The sequence below is a fragment of the Entelurus aequoreus genome, linkage group LG10 (genome assembly GCF_033978785.1).
Source record: "Entelurus aequoreus isolate RoL-2023_Sb linkage group LG10, RoL_Eaeq_v1.1, whole genome shotgun sequence".
In the NCBI taxonomy this organism is placed as follows: domain Eukaryota; kingdom Metazoa; phylum Chordata; class Actinopteri; order Syngnathiformes; family Syngnathidae; genus Entelurus; species Entelurus aequoreus.
Window position 1 is genome coordinate 35236927 of NC_084740.1, and position 14513 is coordinate 35251439.

The 14513-nt window shown below is 36.5% G+C and overlaps 1 protein-coding gene across 6 annotated transcripts in view; it reads right to left on the bottom strand.

The window, feature by feature from the left end:
* Nucleotides 1-201: 201 nt before the first annotated feature.
* The window catches only part of LOC133658508 (spectrin beta chain, non-erythrocytic 4-like), a 139198-nt gene continuing 124886 nt past the window's right edge, over nt 202-14513 (bottom strand). For 5 of the 6 annotated variants that reach the window (XM_062060624.1, XM_062060626.1, XM_062060622.1 and 2 more), the window contains 5 exons: nt 14220-14280; nt 13879-14135; nt 13058-13228; nt 4522-4564; nt 202-4446 (listed from right to left, as the gene is read on the bottom strand). In XM_062060624.1, coding sequence (XP_061916608.1) covers nt 4144-4446; nt 4522-4564; nt 13058-13228; nt 13879-14135; nt 14220-14280 — 835 coding nt within the window. In that variant the 3' untranslated portion in view covers nt 202-4143. The remainder of the gene's footprint in view (nt 4447-4521; nt 4565-13057; nt 13229-13878; nt 14136-14219; nt 14281-14513) is intronic. The other variant, XM_062060623.1, reaches the window with a different exon arrangement.

A 14513-nucleotide genomic window follows, 5' to 3' on the forward strand; every position in this document is an offset into this window, starting at 1 on the left:
CAGGGAAAGTCCAAATAAAAAGAGGTGGCGTACAATCTTTCCCCAGAGCGTGGGTGACACTGTAAAAGGTTACAGGTTGACACGTTTCTCCTCAATTGAGAAAAATTGAATTCTGCCTCTGTTTGATTCTTTGCTTCTCGTCTTGTTTAATAGACGTCATCAGTGTTTGAACCTGACACAACTCAATACAAACTTGTACAATAAGAGGATGTGAGTGTTTTATTGATAAACCAAAACGTATTTTATTCATCATTCCATGTCAGCTGCCACGCCGAGGCCCGCAGGAAAAGAACAATTCGGCTGCTTTTTTCATGTGCAGTCTGTTTTGAGGTTGTTGGCGTCCAAATGTGACATCAGCATCGCATCATTTTCTCATTCTTACAACATTTACACCTTCTCCTTGCTAGTTGTGGCGGACATGCGCGGAAAAATTACTGCGTTCGCACTTCGTACGCAAAACGTGCGCGGAGAGTCCTAAACACAACGAAAAAGAAGATAAGCTTGATCATGTCCGTGTCAGAAACAAACCGCCACATGTTTTTTTGTGTAGAGTTTTAAAAAGTCACAGTGCCGTGAAAGAAGCGAAGTTTGTTTTAGGCGCATTTGCTAGCTAGCTAACGTGAGGTGACTTAGAAATACATTTTTGAGGGTGTGAGCATAGTTTTTAGACAGCACACAATGTTTGTTTTGTACTCATATGGAGTGAAATTACTGCCAAAACTCCAAATACACAAAAAAGTTTTTACTCACGCCCAACGATTTGCAGGTAATATTTGACAGTTTGACAGTAATATTTCACAAACTTGCATTCACAGCAGCCATAATTCGCACTCTACAACAACAGGTGGTGCTGATGAGTTAATTTAAAGCTGTCAGAGCTATTGTTATTTGTGCATGGTGCCGTCTGCCAAAAATAACAAAGGAGAACAGTTTTTTTTAGTTTGTTCTTTTTTAATTCAACAAAAATGTGTTTTTTTTACTTGCTAATAATTTTTTTGACTTGCAAATAGTTTTTTGTACTTGAGAATTGTTTTTAATTGAAGAAAATTGTGTTTATACTTGCAAATTCGTTTTTTTACTTGGAGAAAATTGTATAAATTGTTTTTATAATTGAATAAAATTGTTGTTTTTTAACTTACGGATCGTTTTTTTTAATTGAAGGGAATCGTGTTATACATGCCCATTGTTTTCTACTTGCAGAAATGAGTATACTTGCAATTTGTTTGTATAATTAAATAAAATTGTTTTTTTTTAAACTTGTGAATCATTTTCTAATGGAACAAAAATGTTTTTTATACTTGCGAGTAATTTTTTTGCTTGCAGAATTTTTTTTTAAATTGCTTAACGTTTTTTAATTGAATAAAATTGTGTTTATACATGCACATTGCTTTTTACTTGCAGAAATTTGTTTTTATACTTGCGAATCATTTTTTTACTTGCAGAAAAGCGTTTGTATACTTGCAAATTGTTTTTGTAATTAAAGAAAATTGTATGTTTTTTACTTGCAAATCAATTTTTTAATTGACGAAAAATATTTGTTATACTTGCAGAACATTTTTTTCACTTGCAAATCACGTTTTGTTTCTGAATAGTTTTTTTAATTGATGAATTATTTTTATCTTGTGAACCGTTTTTTTACTTGCAGAAAATAATTTGAATACTTGCCAATTGTTTATAATTGAATAAAATGGTTTTGTTGCTTGTGAATCTTTTTTTAATTGAACAAAACTGTTTTTTATACTTGCGAGTAATTTTTTTGTTTGCAGAAAGTTTTTTAACTTGCAAATGGTTTTATTTTACTTGTGAATTGTTTTTAATTGAAGAAAAGTGTGTTTATTATTGTGAATTAGTTTTGTACTTGCAGACAATCGTTTGTATACTTGCAAATAGTTTTTTATAATTGAATACAATTAGTGGGTTTTTTTTACTTGTGAATCATTATTTTAATGGAACAATATACATTTTTTTGCTTGCAGAAAATTGTTTGTTTTTTTTACTTGCAAATTGTTTTGTAATTTAAGAAAATTGTTTTTTCTTAATTTGCAAATCATTTTTTTAATTTAAAAAAAATTGTGTCTACATGCACATTGTTTTTTACTTGCAGAAATTTTTTTTGTATACTTGCGAATCATTTTTTCGCTTGCAGAAAAGCATTTGTATACTTGAAAATTGTTTTTTTATAAGTGAAGAAAATTGTTTTTCTTTTAGTTGCAAATCTTTTTTTAATAGAACAAAAATGTTTATACTTGCAAATATTTTTTTAGCTTGCAGAAATGTTTTTTAACTTGCAAATCTTTTTTTTTTTCCTTGGGAATAGTTTTTTTAATTGAAGAATTATTTTTTTTAACTAGCAAATTTTTTTTACTTGCAGAAAATTGTTTGTATACTTGCAAATTGTTTCTATAATAGAATAGAATTGTTGTTGTTTTTTACTTGTAAATCATTTTTTTAATTGAACAAAAATGTTTTTAATACTTGTGAATAATTTTTTTGCTCGCAGAATTTTTTTTTTTTTTTTACTTACAAATAGATTTTTTTAATTAAGGAAATTGTTTTTTTTACTTGCGAATATTTTTTTTTTAATTGAAGAAAATTGTGTTTATTCATGCGATGTTTTTTACTTGCAGAAAATGGTTTGTATACTTGCAAATAGTTTTTTACTTGCAGAAAAGCATTTGTATACTAGCAAAAAAAAATTCTAATTGAAGAAAATGCTTTTTTTAACTTGCCAATCTTTTTTTTTTACTTGTGAATTATTTTTTTAATTGAAGAAACATTTTTTTAAAACTTGAAATCGTTTTTTTAATTGAAGAAAAATTGTGCTTGCAAATTGTTTTTTTTAATATGCATAAAATTGTATTTATAATTGAAAAAACATTTTTTTACTTAAAACATTTTTTTTATTGAACAAAAATTCTTGTTATACTGGCAAATACTTTTTTGCTTGCAGAAAATTGTTGTTACTTGCAATTTGTTTGTTTTACTAGCAAACATTGTCACACTTTACCATGACTTGATTAACGTGGACCCCGACTTAAACAAGTTGAAAAACTTATTCGGGTGTTACCATTTAGTGGTCAATTGTACGGAATATGTACTGTTCTGTACAATCTACTAATAAAAGTTTCAATCAATCAATGCAAAAATATTTTTTACTTGCGAATGTTTTTTTTCATTGTTTTAAAGTTTTTTTTACTTGCGAATCGTCGGGCATTAGTAAAAACATTTTTGCGTGTTTGTGGAGTTTTGGCAGTAATTTCCCTCTATATTTATTTCGTGTGACGTTCCAAAAATTCACAGTGCTGTAAAGAAGTTTGTTCTGGGTGTGTCTGCTAGCTAGCTCACACTAGGCGCCCTAGAAATGCGTTTTTGAGGGTGTTAGCATCGCACACAATGTTTGTTTTGTACTCATGACTGTTGGCGTACTTCACTCTTGTACAATTAGCACACTCGCCATGTTAGCTTAAAGCAATTTGGGGCCGAGCGGCACGTTTAAAGGCAGGAACCAAAACAAGACTTGGTTTCCCACCCGGTCTGACACGCAACATCACCACAGCTGAAGCAGTCCTGCTTCTGATTGTTGTCTAAATGACTGACCCGCTCATCCGTGTTCTCGCTTGCACCCGCTGCCGACACCGCAAGGGGTCGCCGCCCCTCTGCCTCGTGCCTGGAAGACGTTTAAGTCACGTGACGCTGACAACAGTGGGAGAAACCTGAGCGCTGTGACGGACACGCACAATCGAGGGTCTCCGTGAGAGAGCCCGTTGAAAGGATGCCGCTGATTGGGGGGATGACAAATGTAGAGTGTGTAGAAAAACAAACAGTGCTTGTGATAACAGTCAGACAGGACTAGCATGTTAGCATTCATTCAGTTTGGCATAGTGAGCTTGCTTTACTAACACACACACACACGCACGCACGCACACAAATGGTACAGCGCGAGCTACTTTAGCTTCTATCTTGCTAACCTTCCTCCGCACTTCCCTGGACGGCCAGCAAGGGGCGGAGCCTTGTGTTGAGGGGCAGGAAGAGAAGAATAAGTCAGTTGAGTTAAGTTCTTCCTTCCTGCATGTTAGCTTCCACCCACATTGGAGGGAGGGGGGGAAAGGAGGCGGGGCTTGTGTCGCCTCGACAAGTCGGCCATCATTTTTTCTTGCCGCTCTTCTCCGAGCGCTTTGTCTCCGCCTTGCCCGCCCGGTCCGACCTCTCACCCCTGTCCTTCTCCCGCCCCCTGTCCTTCTCCTTCTCCTTGTCCTTCTCCTTGTCCCGCTCGGCTAGCTCGATGCGGTCGGCGCGGTCCGAGCGCTCCGAGCCGGCCTTGCTGCCGTCGCGGCGCGTGCCCTCGTCGGTGGATGAGGTAGTTGCTTGGGGCAGTCCGCCCTTGGACAGGTCCTGGTGCTCGCTGATGGTGCTGCTGATGCTGCTCACCCACGTCTTCAGGTCCTCCTGGCCACCCACAGGACAAGCCAGGTCAGAGGTCACAAAGCCCACAAGATGCTCGTGGGGTCAAGAATAACTCACCTCGTCTTTTGCGTGGAACAAGAACTCGCTACCGTCTTTTGTCCTGTGACCAAAGCAGAGGACCATCATGTCAACTTCACACGACAACAGAAGACTTTGGACCAGTTCAATAGACTTCAAAGACTCATTGGACCAAATGAAGACACCTCAAAGACACTTTGAACTGGTCTTTGGAGACCTTGGAATACTTGGAGTCTGTAAAGAATGTTTGGACCAACGGAACAGCCTTTTGGTCCACAAGCCTTTAGAAACTTTGGACCAACTGAAGAGTATTTAAAGACTTTCTGGACCAGACGGTCAGTCTTTAGAATGGAGATGTCCGATAATGGCTTTTTTGCAGATATCCGATATTCCGATATTGTCCAACTTTTAAGTACCGATTCCGATATCAACTGATACCGATATATACAGTCGTGGAATTAACACATTATTATGCCTAATTTTGTTGTGATGCCCCGCTGGATGCATTAAACAATGTAACAAGGTTTTCCAAAATAAATCAACTCAAGTTACGGAAAAAAGTTCAACATGGCACTGCCATATTTATTATTGAAGTCACAAAGTGCATTATTTTTTTTAACATGCCTCAAAACAGCAGTATGGAATTTGGGATATGATTGTATATTGTAGCGTCCCGGAATAGTTAGTGCTGCAAGGGGTTCTGGTTATTTGTTCTGTTGTGTTTATGTTGTGTTACGGTGCGGATGTTCTCCCAAAATGTGTTTGTCATTCTTGTTTGGTGTGGGTTCACAGTGTGGCGCATATTTGTAACAGTGTTAAAGTTGTTTATACGTCCACCCTCAGTGTGACCTGTATGGCTGTTGACCAAGTATGCCTTGCATTCACTTGTGTGTGTGAAAAGCCGTAGATATTATGTGACTGGGCCGGCACGCAAAGGCAGTGCCTTTAGGTTTATTGGCGCTCTGTACTTCTCCCTACAGCTTTCTGAGACTTTAGACCAGTTGAAAGGTATTTTGCGACTTTGGTGAACCAGCTGATTAGTCTTTAGATACGTTCTGTACCGACTTAATAATCTTTGAAGACTTGTTGGTCCAATTGAAGAGTCTTGAAAGGCTTTTTATACCAGTTGAAATGTTTTTGGAGACATCGGGGAACCAACTGACAAGTCTTTAGATACTTCTTTAGATACGTTTCGTGCCAGCTAAATAGTCTTTCGAAACATTTTGGTCCATGTAAGGAGTCTTGAAAGACTTTTAGATTAGCTCGACACTCTTCTAAGACATTGGATCACTTGAAAAGTCTGCAGAGACTTTGGGGAACCAGCTGATAAGTCTTTAGATACTTTCTGTACCAACTGAATAGTCTTTGAAGAAATGTTGGTCCAAGCAAAGAGTCTTGAAATACTTTTAGACCACCTGGACAATCTTCTGAGACTTTGGACCACTTGAAAAGTATTTAGAGACCTTGGGAGACCAAATGACAAGTCTTTAGATATATTCTTCACTACCTATACAGTCTTTTAATTATTTTTGGTCCACGTCAATATTCCTTAAATACTTTGTTAGACCAGTTCAACAGCTTTTTAAGACTTTGGAAGACTTGAAAAGTATTTAATTATTTTCTGTAGCAACTAAAAAGTCTGGAGACTTTTTGTTCCAAGTGAAGAGTCTTGAAAAACATTTTGGAACAAGTGGAACAGTATTCTGATAGAATGAAAAGTATTTTGAGACGTTAGGGAACCAGCTGATAAGTATTTAGATACTTTCTGTACCAACTGAATAGTATTTGAAGAAATGTTGGTCCAAGCAAAGAGTCTTGAAATACTTTTAGACCAAGTAGACCAGGGGTCACCAACCTTTTTGAAACCAAGGGCTACTTCTTGGGTACTGATTAATGCGAAGGGCTACCAGTTAGATACACACTTAAATAAATTGCCAGAAGTAGCCAATTTGCTCAATTTACCTTTAACTCTGTTATTATTAATAATTAATGATATTTATCTTTGTGGAAACACTGATCATCTTAATGATTTCTCACAATAAATATATATAGAAACAGATAAATATCAATATGCAACACTTTATTTTTATATTTTCTCTAAGTGCACATTTTTCAAATTGAACATTTTCAAATGATCACTTCTAAGACAGTCTTGTGAAATCACAATATCCCATTTTAACTAGCTAGCCACTAACATTTTTTAACAAATCATGAATTACTTTGCACCATGTTTGTACAAATAATAACTCATGTAAAATACAAAAGTAAACTCTCAAATTTTTAAATCATGTCACACTTTGAACTGGACACCAAATCTGTTATCTGTTTCTTTGTCAGTTAGTGGGAAGCCTGGCATTGCATGCTGTTAACTAGTGTGTTGTACTCTGGTGTGTAACTTCACACTGCAACTCTGAGTGAGTCTTGCAGATGTGCATCAGTGAGGCGTGTTCTGTGTTTGTTCTTGATGAAGTTCATGTCAGAAAAGGCTGATTCACAAAGATAAGATTTTTCCTCATTGTTTGCGGAACCTTCTTAATCTTTTGGACATATTTTCACAGCAATCTGGCCTTAAGCTTAATTATGATAAATGTAAAATGTTAAGGATCGGAAATCTAAAGGGAACGTCCTTTCGAATGGAATGCAAAGTGCCTGTTTTGTGGACAGATGGACCAGTTAACATACTTGGTGTTGTTGTCCCAGAAAATCTGGAAGATCTAGGCTCAGTAAATTATGATAATCGACTAAGAAAGCTGGACAAAATTATGCAATTATGGAAAGGGAAATCCCTAACCTTGTATGGTAAAATGTCTATTGCCAACTCGTTAATTATTCCTCAATTTATTTATTTGTTTTTGTCATTACCAGCTCCATCACAAAACTTTTTTAAGATTTATGAGCGGAGGGTCTTCGATTTTGTCTGGAACGGCAAACCAGAAAAGATTAAAAGAAAGGTTTTGTACAAAGAGTATGAATATGGGGGCCTGAAACTTCTCAACCTTGAAGCTATGTGTCTGTCTTTAAAAGCATCAATTGTTCCAAAGATGTATTTAAACATTGAGTGGTACACAAATGTCCTGTTGGACAAAAAACATGTACTGTATCAAAATAAATTGTATCCTTTTTTACAAGTGATCCCCTCCCAGAGAGTCTGCTGGGAAACATGGCGGGGTTCATAAAGGAAACAATCCACTCATAGTGGTGTTTTCAATTTTATGTGCCAGAAAAAAGAGACGATATTTTGCAGCAGTTAATATGGATGAACTCTAATATTGTAATAGATGGAAAGCCTTTCTTTTGGAAAAATATGTTTGAAAGAGGAATCATTTTTGTCAATGATATTATCAATGAGAATGGTAAAATTATGAAGTATGATGAATTTAGAGCTATGTATGGTGATGCTTGCTCAAGCTTTTCATTTTATCAACTAACTGGAGTAATTGGGAAAAGATGGAAACAAATAATTAATTATGGAACTACTAAATTATTAGTCTGTAAACCTCTAATAAGAAATTCTAGTTGGCAAAAAGGAACTAAAATAAATAGAAAAATATATCATTTCTATTTAATAAAGAAATCTTTGAAGGCTGCCTCATACAACACAAATGGAAAATGGGAGGACTTTTTTGACAGCCCGTTGCCATGGGATGCCATATTCAAACTAATCTATAAAACCACTATCGATGTGCAAAATCGCTATTTTCAAATTAAAATTATTTATAAATTCTTACCCACAGGGAAAATGTTAAAATTATGGAATATGACAGAGTCAGATGATTGCCGATTTTGTTGTCAGGAGCCTGAATCCACCCTGCATTTGTTTTGGTATTGTCATATTGTGTCTTTGTTTTGGGTGGAAGTTAAAAAAATTTGTTTAAGGATTGGTTTGTTTATGAAGCTTAATGTGGTTTCTGTTATTTTAGGAGAGTTAATTGACAATCATGATTTAGTCAATTTAATTATAGTACTCGGTAAAATGTTTATTTTTAAGGCCAAAAACAGATATTCACTTAGTATTACTTTCTTTAAAACATTTATTCAGTATTTTCTAACTTTAGAAAGTTACATGGTTGAAAACGATAATGATGCCAAAAAACATTTTAAAAAAGATGAGAAGTCCTCAAAGGCTTATTTTGAAAGTATAATTATGTTTATAGAGTATATGATATCTGTTGTTGTGTTCCCTAATTTGAGTGACCTGGACATAATCTGGACTGTACATAAATGCTTATTTTGAAAATGTAATTTTGTTTATAAATTATATGCAATCTGTTGAGTTCCTTAATTTTTTTCTGTGTACATGAATGAAGGTGTGTGTTGCTGAGTCCGACTTGGACATTATCTGGACTGGGCCTGGTTTAAAAAACCCTTTAAACAAATCTAATTTCATTGACAACCTGGTCTGTTGAAGATAAGGCCCTTTTTAAAAAAATAAAATAAAATAAGATAAATAAATAAAAAACATTTTCTTGGATAAAAAAGAAAGTAAAACAATATAAAAATAATTACATAAAAAATAGTAATTAATGAAAATGTTAGTGGACCAGCAGCCTATACAATCATGTGTGCTTCAGGGACTGTGTCCCTTGCAGATGTGTTGTCTATGTTGTGGGAACCAGAATATTGGTAGCAGAAAGAAATAACCCCTTTTGTGTGAGTGGGTGTGGATGAGTGTGCATGGGGGAGGTTGTTTGGGTTGATGCACTGATTGAAAGTGTATCTTGTGTTTTTTCTATGTAGATTTAATTAAAAAAATAAAAAAAATAAAAAAAATTTTATTTTTTTTTAAATTTATTTATTTATTTATTTTTTTTAGAACAGGCCCGCGGGCGACTCATCTGGTCCTTACGGGCGACCTGGTGCCCGCGGGCACCGCGTTGGTGACCCCTGAAGTAGACACTCTTCTGAGACTTTGGACCAATTGAAAAGTATTTACAGACCTTGGGAGACCAAATGACAAGTCTTTAGATATATTCTTCACTACCCGTAAAGTCTTTGAATACTTTTTGGTCTAAGTCAATATTCTTTAAAGTCTTTGTTAGACCAGTTCAACAGCTTTCTAAGACTTTGGACCACTTGAAAAGTCTTTAAATATTTTTCTGTAGCAACTACAAAGTATTTTGAGACTTTTTTGGTCCAAATTAAAACTTTTCTGAGACTTTAAACCAGTTGAAAAGTATTTTGAGACTTTGGAGAACCAGCTAAAAGTCTTTAGAAACTTTCAGTACAGACTTAATAGTCTTTGAAGACTTTTTGTCCAATCAAAAAGTCTTGAAAGTCTTTTTAGACTAGTTGAACAGTCTTCTGAGACTTTGGATCAGTTGAAAGGTTTTTGGAGACATTGGAGAAACAACTGACAAGTCTTTAGATACTTCTGTAGATACGTTTCGTGCCAAATTTATGCTAAATAGTCTTTGGAAACATTTGGTCCATGTAAGGGGTCTTGAAAGACTTTTAGATTAGCTTGACACTCTTCTAAGACTTTGGATCACTTGAAAGTCTCAAGAGACTTCAGGGAACCAGCTGATAAGTCTTTAGATACTTTCTGTACCAACCGAATAGTCTTTGAAGAAATGTTGGTGCAAGCAAACAGTCTTGAAATACTTTTAGACCAAGTAGACACTCTTCGGAGATTTTGGACCAATTGAAAAGTATTTAGAGACCTTGGGAGACCAAATGACAAGTCTTTAGATATATTCTTCACTACCCGTAAAGTCTTTGAATACTTTTTGGTCTAAGTCAATATACTTCAGTGGTGTCCAAAGTGCGGCCCGGGGGCCAATCTGCGGCCCGCAGGTAATTTTTTAACAGCCCCACGACACATTCTAAAAATACGATAAAAAACTAAACAAAACATAAAAAGTGGTATAAAAGAGCAAACAGGTGAAATGTAACAAGAAAATGTTGCATTGTAGACTCTAATAACACAAGGCTGCCATGCAAGCTGTTTCTTTCTTTAAAAAATAATAATGAATCAAAATCAATGTCATTATGAATTATTGACCTACTCAAGGCTCCAATTACGTCACATTAAATATTCCACTTTGAGATATTTTTGGGGAAAATGTTGCATATTTTGTGTTTGCCATATAAAAAAACTAAGCTGTTTTTTTTGTTTAGTTTTTTTTAAAACGGGCCTAAAATGAACAAAAGAAAAACATAAACAACAATACAACTTGTAATTGACGGATAGAGCTGAAGGTGATCTCGCGATAATTGTGTTAACAGTAAAAATAATAATTTTATTTTTTTTTAACACTTAAATGAGTGGTGTAGTGGATGTCCCTTATGGGCATTCGTAGTTGTGTATGTATGTTCGGGGCATGCGCAGTTGGTTCAGTAAAGTCTACACTACTGAAGTGGACAGCCGTGTGTGTGTCACTGATTTGTGTAACTGACTTTTTTTTTTTTAAGTGTCATTGCTCAAAAACTAAAAATGAATTACAATCAATGTTGTTATGAGTTATTGACCTTTTTAAGGCTCCAATTATTATATAATCTCAAATATGCACTTAAAACCTTTATTGGGTGAAAACCACAAAAAACAGGATTTTCTTTGACAAAAAGGGCATACAACTTAAATCTTTACAACTTTATATTACCTAATGTTGATCTTGAGATTTAAACCTTGAATAATAATAATAATATTAATAATAATAATAATAAATAATGACACATTTTTTATATTTTTTTGACAAACTCTTTGGGGTCCCCGGGATCAAGCCTGAGTGGAGGCCTAAATGTATATTTTTTATACATATATTGTATTGGTTTTTGAAATAAAAAATATCAAAATGGCCCCCGCTTGCTTTGATTTTTCAGTGTGCGGCCCTCAGTGGAAAAAGTTTGGACACCCCTGATATACTTTAAATACTTTGTTAGACCAGTTAAACAGCTTTGGACCACTTGAAAAGTCTTTCAATAATTTTCTGTAGCAACTAAAGTCTTTCGAGACTTTTTTGTCCAAGTTATCACTTTTCTGAGACTTTAAACCAGTTGAAAAGTATTTTGAGACTTTGGAGAACCAGCTAATAAGAGTTTAGATACTTTCAGTACAGACTTAATAGTCTTTGAAGACTTTTTGTCCAATCAAAGAGTCTCGAAAGGCTTTTTAGACAAGTTAAACAGTCTTCTGAGACTTTGGACCAGTTGAAAAGTTTTTGGAGACATTGGGGAACCAACTGACAAGTCTTTAGATAATTATTTAGATACTTCTTTAGATACATTTCGTGCCAACTAAATAGTCTTTGGAAACGTTGGGTAAGGAGTCTTGAAAGACTTTTAGATTAGCTCGACACTCTTCTAAGACTTTGGATCACTTGAAAAGTCTCAAGAGACTTCAGAGAATCAGCTGATAAGTCTTTAGATACTTTCTGTACCAACTGAATAGTCTTTGAAGAAATGTTGGTCCAAGTAAAGAGTCTTGAAATACTTTTAGACCAAGTGGACACTCTTCTGAGACTTTGGACCACTTGAAAAATATTGAAAGACCTTGGGAGACCAAATGACAAGTCTTTAGATATATTCTTCACTACTTGTATAGTCTTTTAATTATTTTTGGTCCAAGTCAATATTCCTTAAAGACTTTGTTACACCAGTTCAATAGCTTTTTAAGACTTTGGACAAATTGAAAAGTATTTAATTAATTTCTGTAGCAACTAAAAAGTATTGAGACTTTTTGTTCCAAGTGAAGAGTTTTGAAAAACCTTTTGGACCAGCTAAACAGTATTCCAATGGACGAGTTGAAAAGTCTTTTGAGACTTTGGGTAACCAGCTGATAAGTATTTCGATACTTTCTGTACCAAGTAGACACTCTTCTGAGACTTTGGACCAATTGAAAAGTATTTAGAGACCCTGAGATACCAAATGACAAGTCTTTAGATGTATTCTTCACTACCAGTAAAGTCTTTGAATACTTTTTGGTCTAAGTCAATATAATTTAAATACTTTGTTAGACCAGTTCAACAGCTTTCTAAGACTTTGGACCACTTAAAAAGTATTTAAATATTTATACTTCAGACCAGTTGAAAAGTATTTTGAGACTTTGGGGAACCAGCTGATAAGTTTTTAGATACTTTCAGTACAGACTTAATAGTCTTTGATGACTTTTTGTCCACTTAAAGAGTCTTGAATGGCTTTTTAGACAAGTTGAACAGTCTTCTGAGACTTTGGACCAGTTGAAAAGTTTTTGGAGACATTGGGGAACCAACTGACAAGTCTTTAGATACTTCTTTAGATAGTTTTGTGCCAACTAAATAGTCTTCGGAAACATTTGGTCAAAGTAAGGAGTATGGAAAGACTTTTAGATTAGCTCGACACTCTTCTAAGACTTTGGATCACTTGAAAAATCTCAAGAGACTTTGGGGAACCAACTGAGAAGTCTTTAGATACTTTCTGTAACGGCTGAATAGTCTTTGAAAAAATGTTGGTCCATGCAAAGAGTTTTGAAAGACTTTAGATTAGCTGGACACTCTTCTGAGACTTTAGACCAGTTAAAAATAATTGTTGAGATGTTGAAATAATCCAGACTGGAGCAAGCTAGCGCTTTAGCACCTTAGCGAGGACAAGGAGGACGTACTTGAGCGTGAAGACATTCTTCTTTTTCTTGTATCCGTTGGTGACGTCACAGTGACATTGGGCCAGGTTGAGCAACGGCTCGTTGTTGTACGCCGTGGCCATGTTCTTGGCGTCCTTGTAGAAGCCCAACTCCCCTTTGTTCAGCACGCAGTACAAGTTGACCCAGGACCTGCTGAGGTGCGAGAGGACGAGGGAGTAGGGTGCACGGGGGTGGGGAAAGGAGGGAGGAGGAGGGGAGGAGACGCAGCGAGTTAGGGGGCGCTGCAGAGTAGCTGCTGCTAAGCTGACACCTCACTCACCTGAGCTTACAGGTAGGTGGGCAAGAAGGACCAACACCAAGAAGGGAGTAGGAGAAAACACACTGCTGTACAAACACGAGACGGACGCCAAGGGAGGCGCGGGAAAACGTGCAGGGGTCTACATACAGCCTGGGGAGGGGTGGGTTGAAGTAGTTGGGGCTTAAATAGGACTTACCTTGAGGTGTAGGAGGGTTGGTCAGTAGCCAGCAGCAGCGAGGACGGAAACGAGAGAGCAGAAACATTTGGTTAAAGTACAACTTTTAAAAACTTCCAACATGGTGGAGCTGCGGTAAATATCCTAGCTTCCATGCACATTTCAGGGAATGCACGTGGAAGACATCTGTCCATGCGATAAAGAGGCCATGAGGTGCACGGTGCGAGATGAGCTGCTTTGTGTGCGTGAGGTCAGCCAAGCCACAAGGGGGCAGCGCAGCGCAAGACTGTTGGTTCTCTCTGGAGGAGGCAGCTAGTGTGTGCGGTCATTATTTGAAGTGCTTGAACACCAAGCATCATGCAGACCCACCTGTTGGTGCTCTTCTTCAGGGTCTCGATGTCCAGCTTGCGGAAGAGGAAGCCCTCGTGGTGAGCGCTGTGGCTCGGCGGCTGCGTAACTGCCGGGCCGCTCTGGGCGGGAGCCGACCGGGACCGCCGCGTCGTATCGCCCGACTCTTTCGGCCGTGGTCGGCGACGCGGTTTGGGTCTGTCCCGAGCACGAGGCCGGTCGGAACGGGAAGACTTCTCTGGTAGGCCGTTGGGTAGGCGGGGCACCTCGCCTCGGGCCTGAAAGGGGCGGGGTCAGAAACATGAATATATTTACATAAAAACACTGCATTTTTAGAATAAATGATTGCAGAAATCTCTAACCTGGGCTGCTTCTCTTTCCTGAAGCTGCTCCACTATTTCTGCCATGGTGGGTCTTCTCTCTCTGTGCAAGAAAAGTACTTTTATTTACTCCAACACATTACTTTTATTTACTCCAACACATTACTTTTATTTACGCCAACACATTACTATTGTTTATACCAACTAAGTACTTTTATTTACACCAACAAACTACTTTTATTTACTCCAACACATTACTTTTATTTACACCAACAAATGACTATTGTTTATACCAACTAAGTATTTTTACTTACACCAACTACTTTTATTTAATCC